Genomic DNA, 19771 nt, shown 5'->3' with positions numbered 1-19771 from the left:
CCGTTGTAGCTTCTTTAGGCAAAACAAGCCCAACCTCCCCTTTGAGTGTGACGCCCCCACACTCAAACCCCCCCGGCAGCTATAAAAATGCTCAGGACAGATAATGATCACACACACACGCGCGCTCGCACGCACCAAGTCCACTGAGAGCCCTCATCCTCCACTGCAGACACTACATCATACTCTCATCACAGCAGTTTCCATAGGAACCATTCATGTTCAAAGTGGGCTTTCGCGTGGAGGGAAAAGAGACTCGAACTCTCTCACTCGATTTGATTCTTTGAAAAAAGGGCTTAGTTTATACAAATGGCTGCCTTGTCTCTTTTTTGAAACAAGCCGGTGAGGAACGCACATGTGGTTTTTGGGATGCAAGTGAGGCACTGGTAACAAGTTTGCCCGCTTTAGTTTCCTTCAAGTCAGCCGTCATGGTTCCTCACAGATCAACCAAAGGAGCATCCAAAGCTCGGCGGGACCACATCAATTATGAGATCAGGAATATGCGAGCTCTCCTTCCCATCCCCTCGGAGGATCAGGAGCGCCTCTCCTACCTGCACTCGATGGCTGCTGTGTGCACCTACATCAGGAAGACGGTTCTCTTCCAGGGTGAGTCGAGAAAAGCTGGCGTCTTTTAGGGCGCCTGTTGGGGATGAACTGACGTGTTTTTTCCTTCAGGACTCCCCTCCGGTGAGGCTCTCCCCCGCTCTTTTCCCAAGGAGGCCTTTCTCCAGGCCTTGCACGGTTTCATCCTGGTCACTACTGTCCAAGGGAGGCTGGTCTACATGTCTGAAAATGTATCGGAATATCTCGGCCTTTCCATGGCGAGTCTGTTAATATGGTGTCGTTTTCATAACAGAAACAAAATAACAAGGTAACATTGTTCATTGCTTTCTCAGGTAGACGTCCTTCAAGGAGACAGCATATATGATATGGTGGAGCGCAGGGATATTGAAATGATCGAGTCCATCCTGAAGGGGTACAATGAAAATACCACATCATCAGGTAATACTGAAAAACGTCTTAGAGTTTGGGGACACAATTTAAAACAATAGTGTACCACAGGCATTTTATTTATGTGTCAAACAGATCTACTTGAAATAGTAACATTTATGAGTCTGTCAGGTCCCGAGATCATAATATAGGCCTAAAATAGTATCTTCGCCATGAAACAAATCTTTTTTTTAAAAGGATTTCACTGGACATGGTTCATTCTTCATCTTTCATCGCTATGAATGGGAGAGTTTCATGCAAATTTTTAAAAAAGCTGTTTACATGATCTATGATTTTTTTTAAAAAACAGAATGTACTGGATATTGTGGTTGTCTATGCAAATGCATCATCTCTAATTTCAAAAACATTTTAACACAAGGGTGGCACAGTGGATCAGCTGGTAAAGCGTTGGCCTCACAGTTCCAAGGTCCGGACCCGCCTGTGTGGAGTTTGCATGTTCTCCCCATGTCTCGGTGGGTTTTCTCCAGGCAGTCCGGTTTCCTCCCACATCCCAAGAACATGCAACATTTATTGGACACTCTAAATTGCCCCGAGGTGTGATTATGAGTGCAACTGTTGTCTATCTCTCTAACCCTGGGATTGGCTGGCAACCAGTTCAGGGTGTACCCCGCCTCCTGCCGTTGACAGCTGGGATAGGCTCCAGCACTGGGACCCTTGTGAGGATAAGTGGCAAAGAAAATGGATGGATTTTGACACAAAACTTATGAACGTAACATTTTGAAGAAAACACAAATTTACACATAACTCTATGTACAGTTTGTTTGTGTGTTATTTTCTTTGCAAAATGTGGTGCTACAGTAAATGTAAAAAGTTTACACAGCCCTTTTCAAATGCTCGGTTTTTTTAGCCTTAAAAAAAAAATAGCCCAAGATAAATAATTTGAAAACTTTTTTTCCAGTGTTGATTTGACTTATAACAGTTTACAACCTGGAAAAAACAGCTTTGTGAGTACAGTAAAAATAAACAACTAAGATCTTATTGAACAAGTGTGAACACCCTCTTATAAGTGGGGACGTGGCTGTGTTCAGAAACTTTTGTAAGAGTTGCCACCAAAACAAACAAACAAACAAAAATTGTTCTGCAGCTGTATGAAGACTTTTTATATCAACCCTGTATGTTTGTTATCGGGCAGCAATCATATGACCTGTTATGTTTTTTTCTCAGTATAAAATAACCAAAATTAGTGGAGGGATGAAAGCTAAAACTAATATTAATTAAAAAAAAAATATAGGTTGATGGCCATAGTTAACTGTGACTACACACAAATACACTGCCAATTGAATTGTTTTGCACAAAGCAGATTTGATGTTATTGTGCTACCAATGCCAAATTGAGACCATTAAATGACGTATGTACAACTTGTTTACCTTCTTTCTTTCCTGTAGAGGCGAGTTTTGTATGTAGCATGCAGACCTCCAAGACCTTCAAGCCACAGCGTAACAGCTGCACCACGCTGGTTCGAGGCAGCTTCCAGTTCTTCACGGAGCCGTGCCCCTCCTCCTCCCCCATCTCTATTAGAGGCAAGCCCCTCTTTGTGGCCCTGTGCACCCCCACAGTGGACCGCCTCATCGGCGTGGAGTCGCACTTGTGCCCCAGTTTCGACAGCGTGCACACGCTTGACATGAGCTTCACTCGACTCTCAGACAGGTACAATCAGGTCACATCTTCCAGTGAAATAATCTTTGTGGTATTCTGCGTACTGACCAATATTTTGCTTGTTTCTTTCAGTGTTTCATATTTTTTGGGCTACTCAGCAGAAGAATTGGTTGGGCAATCATGGTACAGCCTAGTCCACCCCCAAGATTTAGCTTTCACTGTGAATCATCACAGACATTTATGTAAGTCACATAGACATGTGAGGTCCTTGACATTATTAATTATTCATTTTTCATCATGCTCTAATGAGACAAACAGTGTTAGCTTTCTTGTTCAGTAAACTGTGCTTTGGGTTGAGGTCCATGTTTTAAATTTGTATTTTTCCAACAATTAGGGCTTGACAGGCTTATAAACTACTCCAAGGCAATCTTTGCGACCATAAATTATTTGCATTTTTTTAAAATTTGGTCTTCGATATGAACGTTATCATTGCAAGTACTCACCTGGATATAAGGAAACTATTAGTGTATTTCAATCAAGTAGAATAGTTTAGAAAAGTTTGTAGTTCAATTAAAAAAGCGAAACTCATATTTAATACAATTTTTGCCTGATTTCTAAATCAAAATTGTATTTTTTCTTCAGTAATAATCCAACTTCCTAGTGGTAAATTTTGTATAAAGTAAATATATATATTTATATAGGGGCGGCACTGTGATGCAGCTGTAGAGCGTTGGCCTCACAGTTCTGAGGACTGGGGTTCAAATCCTGGCCCGCTTGTGTGTGTTTGCATGTTTTTCCCGTGCCTGGGAGTGTGTTCTGCGGGCACTCCAGTTTCCCCACATCCCAAAAATATTCAACATTAATTGGACGCTTTAAATTGCCCAGAGGTGAGATTGTGTGTGCAGCTGTTGTCTGCTTCTATGTGCCCTGCGACCAGTTCAGGGTGTACCCCACCTCCTGCCCAATGACGACTGGGATTGGCTCCAGCACTCCCGTGACCCTTGTGAGGATAAGCAGCTCTGAAAAGGGATGGATGAATTGATGTTTCTGAATACAGCAATCTACTTATGTGCACTACATTTGCATGTGACAAGGCTTTAAGTTCCTCTTTTAAACAAGCCGCAAAATAATTTTAACCAAATATCTTTTGGGACTCATAATAGAGTGGTGTTAAATTGACCTACTTGACACCAGGTTCCATTATCCAGACACTTCAATTGTAATTTTTGAGAATTAATTATATATATATATATATATATATATATATATTTAAATTATAATATTAATTATAATTAATAATTTTGAGAATTATGTTTGTGACTTTGCATGATAATACAATAAATATATCCGCTTCCTCCTTCTTCTTCAGTACAAGCAGACGAGAGCCTGCAAGTGCAGATGGTGCTAAGACTACAGTGCAAAGATCTGTCTTGGACCTGGAGCTACATTTGTGCTAACAAAGAGTCTCAGTGCCAGACTACATATGTCTACTGCACTCACTTCATCATCAGGTACAGCAAAGGTCAACACTGTTTTTAAAAGACCATGCATCATTTGAAACAGTTGCCCCAAACCTTATTTTGTACCAATTTCACGATATGCGATATTTTGATGGACTGGCATGGAAAGATAATTCAATTAGTAAAACAACTACTTACCATTTCGGTGAATGTAGATGTAGTAATTTGTGGAAGGCGTTCATTCTGTGCTTTGCGTGGAAATGTTTTCCATGTTTTTATCAAGTGTAGGAAACATAAAGATGTCTTTATTCTTAAGAAGAAAGTTTAGCCTCTTTTGTGCTATTTTCTGTCTCTATTTTTATTTGTGGGGAAAAATACAATAAGGAAACCAAATTTAAAGTTCCTGCAAAGTAAAAAAACAAAAAACATTAATTAGATAGAATATTGTTAAGTCTGCCAAATCTGAATACATAAAATTCACCAAGTATATATAAGGCTCCAGAATTGTGAAAACTAGAGCCCTCCTTCCATCTCCCGGGTTCTGTGTGTTCAACCTTCACCATTCACTCAAATAATTTCCCTGAAGTGTCTGTATTACCCACACACTCCCACACAACACCAAGCAAAAGCGGTGACAATTTGGACAAGCGAATTATAAATTGTTCATTTTTACCTGAAGTGGGTCTGTTGTGAGAAACTGCATTTGGCACACGCTGCAAGGCAGTTGCGAATTGGATAGTGCCGGCACCGGTCTGCAAGTCAGCTAACTCACTAGCCTTGAGCTTGCCAGCTGGTTTGCAATTCAGCACCACCTCACTGAGTACGCCATGCACACAAAGCCATCACTTCAGGGAAGATGTTTTTTTTTTTTTTTTGGCATAGCTTGCAAAGTTGACTGCTGTGGTAGTGGAAATTGGTTGGTATTATGACTAAGTAACCTCGCAAGTGCTGTGAATAGCCTCTGATTAAATGGAAGCATTTGGTTGCGGGGGACCGACTTGTCGCAAAAAGCTAAGTGCTTACTTGGCCACACCCCAAAAATCCATCCATTTTCTGTGCTGCTTATTCTCACAAGGGTCGCAGGAGTGCTGGAGCCTATATCAGCTGTCAACGGGCAGGAGGCGGGGCACACCCCGAACTGGTTGCCAGCCAATCGCAGGGCACATAAGACAAATGTAAACTCAGTCTTTGCACATTTTCAGCACTTATTTTCACCCATTTGATAGAAACAAATCACTGACTTTATGTTAGATGGCCTTTATTTATTTATTTTTTTAATTGACAAAGCCAAGAGTCTATTAATACCAGTTGAAGAGATAAATTGCAGTCCTGCCCGGCTTGAATGCTATGGCCTTGTGGAAGCGTAATGTCACGGCGGAGTTTTGATTCTACAAGATTTCAGGGGACTTGAATACTTTTTGGGGGGAAGATTTGGGTTTATGAAGGGATTTTATGCAGAATGGCCAAAGTAAATGAGCTGAAGTTCAGTGTTATTGGCTGAGGTTGCTTGTCTTGTTCAATTTGTTGCAGTGTCTTTTAGTTCATTTAGTTTTTCTTGAAACCTTTATTTTTCGAAAAATGGTTCTGTGATCCTTTAGTGAAACAGAAGGCAAATATCTGCAGAGGAAAACGAGCGATGATCCTTTGAGGCCATCATCACCGACGGAGAGCCAAAAGGCAGAGAGTAACCCCTCCAGAGGTTTTAAGAGGCAGAGGAATCCAAACAGCCAAAGTGAGGAGACATGTTCCAAAGCCAGGGTGGAGTGTGATAAAGACCTCCATGATGGAGATAGCCCCCCTCCTCCTTTAGAGGACAGCCCTGTGCTTTTCACCCCTCCCTACAGCCCCGCGTCCTCCAGCTCCACTGTGCAGCGGGAGGAGCTGAGCCTCGTCGTCCACACGGATGTGCACAGATACGCCGATCAGCTGCTGTCCTCCCCGGACGCTTCTCCGTCCTACTACTCCTACCCCGAGGCCGCGCTCGCCTGCCACCTTGCACCTCACCGCTCCCTGCCCTCACAGTTCACCTTTGATCAGGGAGTGTTCGCCACTTTCCATCCTCTCTCTCCAGCCTCCCCCTCCTCTCCAATCTACGATTTCCCATCTTGTGCATCCGATGCCAGATTAGTTCCAGACACCTTGGCCATGTCTGACTTGAGTGAGAGCTCTGGGGACTGCGCCTTGCATCAAGATGACTTTGGCCTATTGGAGCAGCCACAAGAGGGCAGCCTCCACCAAGTGCATCATGTGCCACAGTACGTGCTACATTCCAGTCTTCCCACCCCCAGCCATTCCCCTCATTCCATGATGCCTGACCAGTACAGCCAGATGGAACAGACTGAGATCAGCATTCTGGCTCAGCAGATCTCCTCGTTGGCTTCGACGTTTGACATGGTCGGCCCCCTCGATCTGCTCCAAAGTGTGGCCCCCGCTGAATGCCTGCCCTCTTCCTCCTCATCGTGTCAGTGGCCCGGCCACGCTGCTCCCCCCTCTCCCATTCACGGTAAACTGATGAATGATGGTGTTTTAGAGAGTCTCCTCAATGATCTGGACATGGTCTCAAAGAAAGGCTCTGACATTGCTGACTTTAGCCACCATCAGGAAAGTGTGTGTACACCCCAACACTTTGATCATCTCAGCCTCAGGCCGACCACCCCGGAGAACTTGTTACCTCCAAACAACCTTGCCTTAGTTCCCTTCACTTTGCAGTTGGGATGCCACGACCAAACCGCTGAGTTGCATCAACTCAACTATTCACTGCAGAGTAACGTGCAGCAAGGTAATTTCCATCAAGGACACACTTGAAGACTCACCGTCACACTTGGGTAATGTTTATATTTTTTTTGTTCTTTTTTTTTTCAGATGGACTTGCTGAGGAAAAGCTGTACTGAAATAAGTCTGTGACTTACGACGCTACCCTTTGTATGACATATTGTCAGGAAAATTGTCCTTTGGCAGTTTCAAAGAACATTATGACAAAGATGTATTCAAAGGACATATTGTACAAAAAGACTATTTCCCCCCAAGTGTATCTCTGAATCTTTAACATATCCCAAGTTAAGATTTCTCTTCATTTTTGCAACATGCTCTCATCTTTCTCTTTGGTTCCTGCTGGTGTGTTTTTTTTTAAAGGGTGCTTAAAACTGTACAACTCCAATCATAATAATAATAATAACAATAGTGATAAAACATTACAGTGGAAATACTTTCTTGTAGTACACTTTACTGTTGAGCACTTTATCAATGCCGTTTTCCACAGGAAACGTGTTCATTTCAATGAATCATTTTTATATTGAGTATTTTAGCAGAAAGCATCTATTGTTATTAAGTTGGCGTGACACTGAGAGATAATAATGGATTTTATATGTTGTGCTGTGATGAAAATAATGATTGTTTTCACACCCTACCTCAACGGTACATCTGACTACATTCTAATTCTGGATTTTTAAAAAAATTGATTGTATTTATTTTGTTGAACTTGCCACCTCTTAGCTATGTTAAGATATTTTTCCATTAGATTTCCAAAGAATGATGTTATCAGTGCCTTTTGTTTCACATCTTAAGCGGTACTATGAACCAGTATTCAATGTCCTCTTGCAGCAGCTTGTTCAAATATAAATGTAAATAAAACAATCCTCATCTTCTTTTTACTGATCTAAGACAGTTCTGGTTTATTTTATGAAGTAGTGATTAATTTACATTTTTTTCTTTCCCAAAATGAAAACAATGACGTACCACTTTCCTAAAAAGAAGTGCAGTGCGAGTTATTAGTGTCATTCCGTGGCTATATTTTTAGTGCAATAATAATAGTTGATTTTACTCCACTCATTTTGATCAAGCATTTGTCATCCTCAATTTCTCAGCAATGTGCTGCCATCCTGAAAACCTGCCATCAACGAGTCTTACCTCTAAGATGTGAGTGCAATTAATGCCATTCCTATACTGCTTGTCCTCATCAGGGTCGCGGGTGAGATGGAACTCATCCCAGCTGATTGCAGGTGTGTGAGTGTGATTGGGTGAGCATTCTGCATTAAAGCGCATGATCGAGTCCAATGACGAGGCAACAGTCCAGCGTTCCGCTCGCAACCATGAGAGAGCTAATTAGGAGTGATGTCCTATGAAGGGTAAAAAAAGCAAAAAAACTTCCCGGCGAGCAACCGCATCTGCTGCATGAGTCACTGCGGGGATTCCTCTGAGGCATGACACAATCCTTATGGACACACACACGCACAAAATGCACAACATCAAACCTCCACGCATCCGCTACCCATTGAGTTGAAGATTAGACACGAGAAAAGAAAAGCAACTATATGATGAATATTGGCTGTTGTTGCGTGTTTTGCCACTGAGCTGTCTTTAAAAGAATGTGGTTGGATTTGATGTAGACTAGAGAGTGGTCAGTGGTTTGATCTGAAAGACATAATCTGAAACATTTAAGAGCTGCATTAAACATTTTGCTCACTTTTGATTGACACCGCCAGAGATTAGTTTAACAATGTTTGCTATCGCGTAGGGATTCAAATGCTTTTTGCCCATCTAATCAGTCATACTGAAAATCTGACACAATTTATATTTATTAATTATAATGCCATGTTGTCATCATGGTGGTATAGCAGGACATTAGGCATTGTGATATGGTACTGTAGTATAAATACTGTAGTTTTTGCCATTTTATTTAGTTTTTGAATGCTTATCTCTGTCTCGGTCTCTGTGATTGACTGACGACATGTCAAGGGTGTAACTTATCTTACCCAAAGTTAGCTGGGATAGACAACTCCATCCAACTCCAATAAGAACAAGTGCTGAAGAAAATTGATGGCGTTATATACATATTACTCCTGGGCCTGACCCCGCCGCTTTGGGTTGGTGGGGTGGAGATTTTCAGTTGGGTTTAGGTCTGGTGACTTGCTAGGCCACGCCAGCTTCTTACGGAGCCACTTCTTGGTTTTCCTGGCCTGTGTGCTTCGGGTCATTGTCATGTTGAGAGACCCAGCCACGACCCAACTTGATTGCTCTGACAGACGGAAAGAGGTTGTTCCCCAAAATCTCCCAATGCATGGCCGCGGTCATCCTATCCTTGATACAGTGCGGTCATCCTGTCCCATGTGTAGAAAAACACCCCAAAGTATGATGCTACCAAGCCCATGCTTCACAGTAGGGATGGTGTTCTTGGGATGGAACTCATGATTCGTCTTCCTCCAAACACGGTTAGTGGAATTATGACCAAAAAGTTCCATTTTGGTCTCATTTGCCCACAAAACATTCTCCCAAGACCCTTCTGTATCATCCAAATGGTCATTGGCAAACTTAAGAGGGGCCTTGACATGTGCTGGTTTAAGCAGGGGAACCTTCCGTACCATGCATGATTTCAAACCATGATGTATTAGTGTATGACCAACAGTCACCTTGGAAACGGTGGTCCCAGCTCCTTTCAGGTTATTGACCAAGTCCTGTCATGTAGTCCTGGACTGATTCCTCACCTTTCTAAGGATCATTGAGACCCCACGAGGAGATAACTTGCATGAGGCTCCACTCCGATTGAGATTGACCGTCATGTTTAGCTTCTTCCATTTTCTAATAAATGCTCCAACAGTGGAGCTTTTTTCACCAAGCTGCTTGGCAATTTCTCCATAGCCCTTTCCAGCCGTGTGGAGTTGTACAATTTTGTATCTGGTGTCTTTGGAGAGCTCTTTGGTCTTGGCCACGTTACAAGTTTGAGTCTAACTGATTGTAAGGTGTCTTTATGCAGCTAACAACCTCACACAAGTGCATCTGATTCAGGATAATACATGGAGTGGAGGTGGACTTTTAAAGGTGGACTAACAGGTCTTTGAGGATCAGAATTCTAACTAATAGACATGTGTTCAAATACTTATTTGCAGCTGTATCACACAACTAAATTGTAAAAAATAAATCATACAATGTGATTTCTGGATTTTTCTTTTTTAAATGGACAGTCTCACAGTGGACATGTACCTACGATGAAAATTAAAGACCCCTCCATGATTTCTACGTGGGAGAACTTGCAATATAGCAGGGTGTTCACATATTTATTTTCTTCACTGTATAGTCACTCCAACCAGGATAATATGGATAATAATGCCATTGCTTTAGCCATATGCCTAAAAGAACATTAGCACTTATTTTTCAACCTGTCCTGTCTCAGTCACAGAATGAATAATCTGTTTCAATTTTGTGCCGGAACATTTCTGCTGTACAACAGCGGAGTTTTCATAAATTGCAAATGTCAAATTGGATTTGAGTTTTGTGCAGGAAAATAATGCTACGCCCCGTGAGGGAACAACAGGACAATGAAGGATGTAAAAGGACAGAAGCCCTCTCTCCTCCTCCAGAACACTGACGCAGTAACTTTGGTGCAATAAGCTACATGGATGCGCTTTTCAGGTTGAATGGACGATGATAATTTCTCTCACCTAAGGTAAGCATAAGAGACCCTTCATCAAGTAAACAAAAAGCATTTCTTTAAATATGCCCACGGGTGTGTAATGTTATCCTCATTGTCACTATTGAAATTGATTTGGTCATCATCTGCTTCTGGGGATGTTGTGGGAGCAGCAGAGTCACCAACAGGGGCTTTTATCTTGTCAGTATTCAGCGCAGCTAAATTGCTTTACTCCCTTTGGACAGGGAGGTCTATTGTAGATGCCAAGCTCTTCGTGGCACATACCTACAGTACACAAACAGTTCCAGTCATTACACTACTTACCATTTAATGCCTGCCAATCACTTTCTATTGCTGGCATAGATGTAGAAAGATAACATAATAATAAAAAATAGATTTGTAATAAATTGGTATTGGTAATAAATATGTATATATATATATATATATATATATATATATATCTCCATTCTTCCATTCTCTTAGCCGTTTGTCCTCACAAGGGCTGCAGGAGTGCTGGAGCCTATCCCAGCTGTCAACGGGCAGGGGTCGGGGTACACCCTGAACAGGTTGTCAGCCAATCGCAGGGCACATACAGACAGACAACCGTCACACTCACAATCACACCTAGGAGCAATTTAGAGTGTCCAATTAATATTGCATATTTTTGGGATGTGGGAGGAAATCAGAGTGCCCGGAGAAAACCCACGCAGGCACGGGGAGAACATGCAAACTCCAAACAGGCGGGGCCGGGATTGGGTGGCAACCAGTTCAGGGTGTACCCCGTCTCCTGCCTGTTGACAGCTGGGATAGGCTCCAGCACTCCTGCAATCCTTGTGAGGATAAGCGACCAAGAAAATGGATGGATGGATATATATATATATATATATATAGAGAGAGAGAGAGAGAGAGAGAGAGAGAGGAACTGCACCCATCCCCATTCTATTTGAATCTCCTTGCATGAAATTGTTATTAAATTATATCTCGCATTATTCTCAAAGTGCTTGTCCTATCTCATGTCTACTAAATGATTAACATATTTCTAAATTGAGTTAGCATGTTTCCCCCGTGCTTCTGTATCGGTTTTTTTGGTACTCCCTGCTTCCACCCACATTCTAAAAAGTACGCACAAATTAACTGAAGACTAAATTGTCAATAATGTGTGAGTGTGAATGTTTGCCATTTATGCAGTATTAAAAACTGTGCACTTTATCAGGCGGGTGGTTGCAGGGTCCAGTTAAAGAACAACCATTCATCCATTTTCTGAGCCACTTTGACTCACAAAGGCCGCAGATGTGCTGCCGTATAACTCAACTAACTTGGGGCAAGCGCCTGGGTACACCCTGAACTGGTTGCCAACGAATCGCAGGGCACACATAACCATTCACATCTATATTCACACCTAAGGGCAATTTAGAGTTTTCATTCAATCTACCATGCATGTTTTTCAAAATGGGAGAGGAAACTGGACAACCTGGAGAAAACCCATGCAGGCACGGGGAGGAAATCCAAAAAAAGATGCATTATGCGGGGTGGAGACATGACAAACTACCCCACTTCAGAATGTAATGGTAGAAAAGTCTTGCAAAAATGTTCTTTTTGTTATGAATGCAGCTAAAAGTTAAATACATCAACATCAAAACTAATCGTACAAATGTTAGATATATTATATGTAATATGTAACCACAAAAAAAGCATAAACATGGGTTATTGTGATCTTTGGTAGCGCTTCAAGACATCTTACGTTAAACATAACCCATTGTAGATATTTGACCTTCCTATAGGTGCTTTGTCCCAGTCTCCTGCAATTTTGGAACGATTTTCATCTGTTTTGTGCCATGCTGAATGAAAATATTTACCACAGTGTACCACTGGGTGCCACTTTAGCCACAATCCCAAAAATCTGGAAAAAAAAGGTGGCGAGCAGTTAGACATTCCACCCTCTACCATTCAATACTACATAATTGTCCGTCTTTTTTGAGCAATTGTCTTCAAGCATATATATGGCATGTATTCAGAAAGTAAGCGATGATTTCACTTGATTTACATCAGAGCTGCTCATTGGATCGGGATTCTAAATAAAGCCAAGCCAGGTTTCTGTCTCTCACCTCACTGTTGGCTCTCATAAAAAACATGTACATCCTTTATTGCACTTGGACAAACTCAGACAGAGCGAGGTCTCAGCTGCCCCTTCGTGCCGCTTCGTTTATTTAGCGGCTTTATCTTTTTTATTGGGGTTTCATCAAAGCCTGCGGGCCCTATTGACAGCTGCAAATGGGACTTGCACGACAGGTGCCAAGGTCACGGCAAAGTATGGTATGCCATCCTCTGGCGTTATTGCGTGATGTGCCTCTCCACACTCCTTATGAGACTGGAGTCTGTAGATCTTTTTCCTCAACTAGTAAGCTATTGTCTTGGCTGGATCACACGTCCGTGGTTATTATGCTTCTGCCCCACTTCACAAGTCGCCCGCCTGGTGTTGATCCAGCCAATGCATGCAGATGCTCTAATTGGGTTAAACACAAAGACCCAAAATAGGCGGCAGCCTCTTCCTGCAGGATCCTGCCAGTTCCTCCTGCCGCACTGCCTAAAAGCGCAGCTCCCGTTTAACACCAGATTCCGGTCGTGCAGAGTCAACACTTCCCGTTTGCAGGGGGAGATGAATAAAAACAAAAGCCCAAGAAGGCTCCCTACCTGCACATAAATGCTTAATGTCTGCTGTGTTCTTACGGCTTGATTCAAAGCTTCTTATAAACAATATCTTCTGCCATGGTAATTTCTATAAAACTCAAATACTAAAAATACCCTGACTTACTTCATTTTATCTGTATATTAAATCATTTTATCCATTGAAATGACATTGGTTTTGGTTTCCCCACAACACTACTGAGGATAAGCGATACATAAAAATGGAGGGATGGATGGCTTTGGTTTTTGTAGTGTTTTTAATAAAGAAAATTAGCAGTGGACAGTGTTGCCTTGAGAGTGTATTATATCTATATATTCACACATTTATCCTTGAGAGAAAAGGGAGACTGCTCGAGCTACTAGGTATATCCGAAAAAGTCACACAAGAACAAAGGACTATTTCAGTAATCAAAATCACACAGAAACTATGAGATAATATAATAAAAGAAAAGACAGATCCTGTACCTCTTGTTTGGTCTTTGCCACCTCTACCTCTTTGCTCTACATCTGTGTATGTATTCCTCTGATCTCTATATGTAAATGTACTTTCTCCTCTCCTTGGTCCTCTGAGTTTCCCACTTCTTCTTCATTCCACCACCAAATCTTGATCTTCCCTTTCCCACCAGAAGATGCACCAAGTACTCTACTGCCTGTCTCTCTGATCACTTTGGCTGTAGTGATTCAGTCTTCTGGAAGCCCCTCCTGCCTACCAAGATCCTGTGTCACCTCTTCCCAAAAATCTGCACAACACTCTTCCTTCCTCAGCTTCCACCACATGGTTCTCTGCTCTGCCTTTGTCGTCTTAGACTTCCTCCCCACAACCAGAGTCGTCTTACACACCCCATATCCACTGATGTCCAGAAACACTCTCCTTACTTTGCCTTACACTCTCTACTTATGCTCCTGAGTCTTCTTGAAGAAAGTGTTCACTACGGCTATTTCCATCGATCTATCTATTGCGAAGTCTACCACTATGTGTCCCTCCATTCACTTATCATCTTTATTTCCTTCACCAACATTTCCATTACAATCTCCACAGCACTCGGTCTGTCTGAGATGCTCAGAACTACATCATCCACTTCGTCCAGAATTTCCCGTTCACCTCGTAGCCGCAACCGATCTGTGGGTCATAGTCGGTAACCATACTATACATAACACCTCACTCTCAAGTTTCAGTCTCATCACTTGATCGGATACTGTTTTCACCTACAAGACAGTCTTAGCTAACTCTTTCTTTAAAATAATATCTAATCCATTTCTCTTCCCATCTTAAACATGGTAAAGTATTTTGAGCCCTTCCCCTGAACTTCAACCTTTACTGCCTTTACACCTGCTCTCCTGGACACAAAATATATCAGCCTTTTTGTTCTAAGTGTTCATTTAAAAGGGAAAGATGATGGAAATTGTACTTTTGACAGCACAAGTAGTTGGGTCTCTAATGTGGCTGTCAACCCATGAAGTGTGAAATATATTTGTGTTTTGTGAATTGTCGATGCGATGTGTCACTACAGGAGCTTACTTTTTTCCCCACATGTAGATGCAGCCAGTCACAGTGCACATTTCCCTGCGAGAGCCATCCTAGAAAGTGACGCAGAAGAGAAAATGACCAGACGTCACCCGAAATGCATATACTGTACTCGTTGGTGGGATTCAGCCCATTCTTATAGATACACCCGACGAAAGACCAGAGACAGCCCCCAAAGATCCTGCAGTCGTAAAACACAGGCACCACCTCTGGTCGTAACAGAATTGATAGCTGGACTTACCATTCACCCAGCATTACATGAGGCAGAATGAAGGCTGGTTTACTTGATAAACTGGGCTGGTTTTTGGAAAAACAAGAAACAGAACATTTTACGAGTTGTATAATTACTGATGCTTTACCAAAAAATGCATTCTGTGTCTTTTAATTAAGCCTCCAGCGCTGCAGTGGGAGGCACCCTGAGAAGCCCAATCAGTTGAAATTGCTTCTTCAATAGATTCCACACTGCACCCCCTGATGTCCAGATATTTGTGCGGAAACAGAAGGAGTAAAAAGTAAGCTGAAAAATAAACACTACAACAAAGAATTGATACCTCCCGATTTCAATTTAATTTAACTAAGGTAAGGAAGTATTTTTCCTTCCTAACTTGACTCCAATTGCTCTAAAACTCAGGAGCAGTCGCTGAATGTTTTACATCCTTCATTAGAAATGGGCACAACAGCTGTTTACCTACAAGAGTCAAAAATGAGAACCACCAGAAGAAGTGTGTGACCTCTGCAGTTCTGCACTACCACACGCAGAGGAACTCAAAAGACAAGATTTAGGTCATAAAAGAAAGGTCCACAATTTGGGCTTTATATCAAAGTAAACATCCCCGGTACACTTGAAAAGGCTCATAAAGAATCAAAGTCAGACTTTGACAATCAATTTCTTGACCCAATTTTCCAAATTGGGAAATAAACTGCTCAACAGCTATGTGCAGCTTCAAAATGTCTCCTTGAAAAATGTTGAGAAGGAAAAATTAAAACACAAAGGAATAAAATGTTCATTAGCTTGATTAATTTTATCTAAGTATTTTATCCAAGTACCTAGCAGATGTATTACCATAAATGTTGTACACACGGTACTGCGATTTGCAGTTGTCAAACTTATTTTTGGTGAATAGTAATACAAATGTCCTGTATTTGTTGCAATGTTTGGGATAATTCACATCAGGGGTTTTGACCGATCTGGCTATACTTATATACCTTTGAGTTTGAAGTACAAAGATGGGAATACCAGTGGATTTCTCCACATAAGCATACTTGTCAAACCTTAAAAGCATTCAGTTCATGTGATCACAAAAATTGGGCTGCGTGCGGTTGACTGTTTTTTTTTTTTTTCTTTTACCTGCTTGAAAAAACAAATTCCACTCAAGGGACAATAAATTTAATTTGAACTTAATTTAGCTGGGTTAGACTCCAGGATTTCTGTAATCCTACTGAGGAAGAGTGGTACAGGAAATGGATGGATGGATGGATGGATGGATTGAAATGCAACATAATTTCAGACAACAGAGATAATATAAATACAATTTCCACCTCCACTGCAAATGCCGTGGTTGTAAACTTAGAATAGATTGCAATTGACTCATCACTATGGAAATCCATTTGAGCATTTCTCAACATCAAATTAAGATTCATGTACTAGTACGCTCTTTCCTCATACAAGTAGAGTGACTATGGTATGCTAGTTAAACAACGATATTATTATGGAGGCAAAACTGTGCAATATTTCACAACTATGTGGTCAGAGTACAACAACACATCATCAACTACATTGAAGAAAACAAGTATTTGAATACCCTGCTATATTGCAAGTTCTTCCACTTAGAAATCATGGAGGAGTCTGAAATTTTCATCGTAGGTGCATGTCCACTCTGAGAGAGATAATCTAAAAAGAATAATCCAGAAATCACAACGTATGAATTTCTTTTTAACAATTTATTTGTGTTATACAGATGCAAATAAGTATTTGAACACCTGAGAAAACCAATGTTAATATTTGGTACAGTAGCCTTTGTTTGAAATTACAGAGGTCAAACGTTTCCTGTAGTTGTTCACCAGGTTTGCACACAGTGCAGGAGGGATTTTGGCCCACTCCTCCACACAGATCTTCTCTAGCTTAGACAAGTTTCTGGGCTGTCGCTGAGAAACACTGTGTTTCAGCAAACAAAGGCTACTGTACCAAATACTAACATTGGTTTTCTCAGGTGTTCAAATACTTATTTGCAGCTGTATCACATGAATGATTAATTAATAATTAATTAATAATTGAAAATTCATGATTTATCAGTGGGAGAACTTGCAATATAGCAGGGTGTTCAAATACTTAGTTTCTTCACTGTATATAAAATTCTTGAGCTCTAGCACTTTGTTTATAGTACCAGTGGTGTGTAGATGACATTTTCTGGATATTTTTTCCTCACTAGTTACATGTACAGTCACTGATCTACTAATGTGCCCTAGTTATTCTACTAGCGCACAGAAATGTTACACAGTTGTGGAAAGGTTTTACTCTGAAGATTTTACTCCAATTTTAGTCGGAACTTCAGTAACGGGTGACAACTCTTACGACTTGTACCGCTTCCTCTCTTTGCAAAGACTGTTCTTTATTTTTGTAATTAAACCCCACAAAGACAAGATTGCTTCTATACTTGTTCTGCCAGAAAAAAGATTTGCCAAAACACATAGTGGTTTTATAAGTGCACCCTAGTCATTCTAGTCGTGCGCTAAATTGTCTTACCAGTGAGGACAATGAGCGTAATAAGAGATGGTCATTAAGTTGGATATCAAGGATACTGTACCAAATAAATACCCAAATACCTTCACAATAGCTCATTACAGCTATAATTACAACCAATCATTTTTTGGTGGAACAGTGGCGCTATCAATTAAAACTTTGCACATTTGCAATGGCAGCTAAACTACCTTTGAGTGAATTTCCGTGAATAAATATGCCGATTTGAATATTACTAATAGTACTAACCATCTTGTGCGAATGAAATGGAATGGCAGATACCACAGACGCCGTGAGTTTCCAACTCAAAGACAAATACGTCACTCTATGCGACGCTCGAGTCGGGTGAAGCACTCAGCATGATGGAGTCACGCTGAGGGTGACCCAGATGCTGTTTGGAGGATGAGGGTGTGAAATGACAAATGACGTGTGGCACACACTTCAGTGACAATGAAATAAAATGAAAACACGTACACATACACATTGGGTGGAGAACACGAGATATGTAATAGCCAAAATTGTATAAGAGATGTGACAATTAACAAAGACCCATGCAGGTCTTGGCTTAGCCGGAACCTCGCCCACCTGCCTTTAGGCATCATGCGAGTTACATTCTGGACTGGTCATCAGCCATTCACAGGGCACATAAACAGAAACGACCATTCAGACTCAACGGTCACACCTGTGGACAATTTAGTGTTTGATGAACGTGGCGTCGATGTATTTTGAGAATGTTCAAGAAGTACCTGGAGAAAACCCACGCAAGTGTGCGGGAAAGCATGCAAACACAAGAGAGGTGGGCATGAGCTGGGATTTTAACCCATTTCCTTAGAAATGAGAGGCCAGTAGTCACTTTACAATTCAACAACTTTATTAGAAATACAAATGAATAAGAAAATCTGTGGAAATTACTACAAAATAGTAGATATTGTTTTTTTTTTTTTTGTTTGTTTTACTCATTCAATCCAGCATGAAACATCTCATTACACTACTCAGTTTGTTGCCCTGTTTGCCAATTAATTTGGGATGTGGAAGGAAACCAGAGCACCTGTAGAAAACCCATGCAGGCATGGGGAAGACACCCAAACTCCACACCGGCAGGGCTGGGATTTCAACCCTAGTCCTCAGAACTCTGAGGCCAAAGCTCTAACCCACGGGTGCCCAGACATTTTTTACCCCAAAATCTACTTTTCAAGCAGCCAGCCTCTCACGAGCTATCTATGACAGGGAGGGAGGGGGGGGGGGTATTCCCAATGTTACGTTATTAATGTTATGTGATATATTATACTATATATAAATATATATGTATATTTAAAATACAGAATTAGCTGTTTTTGCACTGTATTGTCTGTGCTTTCATCCTGGACCAGGCTGTGCCAAGGTGGAATTTCAAAATTACTCACCATCTCATCCTGCACTTTCCACTTTAGCTTCAGACCAGACCTTTCCCACTTTTTGTTCAATTATTCACATACTCCGGTAGTCATTAAATCTTAAAACACAGCATTTCTTTTTTAACTTTCTCCATTAATATCAAAAGTAAACATAAGCAGCATGTCTAGGTTGTCTTTGCTCTATGTTGCCCAGACTGTGTTATGAACTAAAGCAGCGGTGGTGGATGCTGTCATTATAAAACACATTTGATGGTCTGCGTAAGTACTGTAACATGTGTAATCATGAGTGTACATCTTTAAGAGCAGGGATTGGGGGCGTGTGTATAATAAACTTAGAAAAAGAAAATGTGTCGGAGCAGCGGTCTTTGTTGGAGAAAGTTCCATGTGCAGCCCAAAAGAAACCTGTGGCCTTTTTTTCATTTTTTACAGTACATATGTGAATTTTGCCTTTTGATGTAACAACCAGTCATCCCTCACTCATTGAATCTCATTGCAAAATGCCACAAGCTGAATAGCTGTATGTTCTACTTTCAATTTGCATTGGATTTTTTATTTGCCCGCAACGCAGAATATCTGTGAAGAGACTGCATCAGCTGTGCAAAATTTGTGCGGTTTAGAAGGAACATTGGTTGATGTTTTTTTTTTTATTTGTTTGTATGTTTGTTTTTTTGGGCACGCCGTCCCGTGATCGACCAAGACTGCCTTGCGATCGACCGACTGATGCATTGAGCACCCCAGCTCTAACCAGTTGTCCACTGAACCACCAACTTCTGACCATATGAAACAAGAGTATAAATGGTTTGTATAATGGAAGGCTGGATAAAATAGACATTTTTGACCCCTGGTACTCTTTGAGTTAGCTGCACTACAAAAATCACAAGACCTGTCCATCTAGTCATTGCCACCTTGGCTAATTTTCATCATTAAACTTGACAGCCCCTGTGTCTCCGTGATATCATTTGT

General features: G+C 41.3%; 1 protein-coding gene across 1 annotated transcript; it reads left to right on the top strand.

The window, feature by feature from the left end:
• Positions 1 to 425: 425 nt before the first annotated feature.
• Positions 426 to 7201, top strand: npas4l (neuronal PAS domain protein 4 like). The gene is made up of 8 exons (XM_061837730.1): positions 426 to 603; positions 673 to 818; positions 894 to 999; positions 2394 to 2655; positions 2737 to 2846; positions 3974 to 4115; positions 5663 to 6843; positions 6927 to 7201. Exons 1-8 carry the CDS (start codon positions 426 to 428, stop codon positions 6953 to 6955), a joined length of 2154 nt encoding a protein of 717 aa, XP_061693714.1. The 3' UTR covers positions 6956 to 7201.
• Positions 7202 to 19771: the final 12570 nt, after the last annotated feature.

The sequence above is a fragment of the Syngnathoides biaculeatus genome, chromosome 12 (genome assembly GCF_019802595.1).
Source record: "Syngnathoides biaculeatus isolate LvHL_M chromosome 12, ASM1980259v1, whole genome shotgun sequence".
In the NCBI taxonomy this organism is placed as follows: Eukaryota; Metazoa; Chordata; class Actinopteri; order Syngnathiformes; family Syngnathidae; genus Syngnathoides; species Syngnathoides biaculeatus.
The sequence above is the reverse complement of the archived record's forward strand: the minus strand, read 5'-3'. Positions and strand labels throughout refer to the sequence as shown.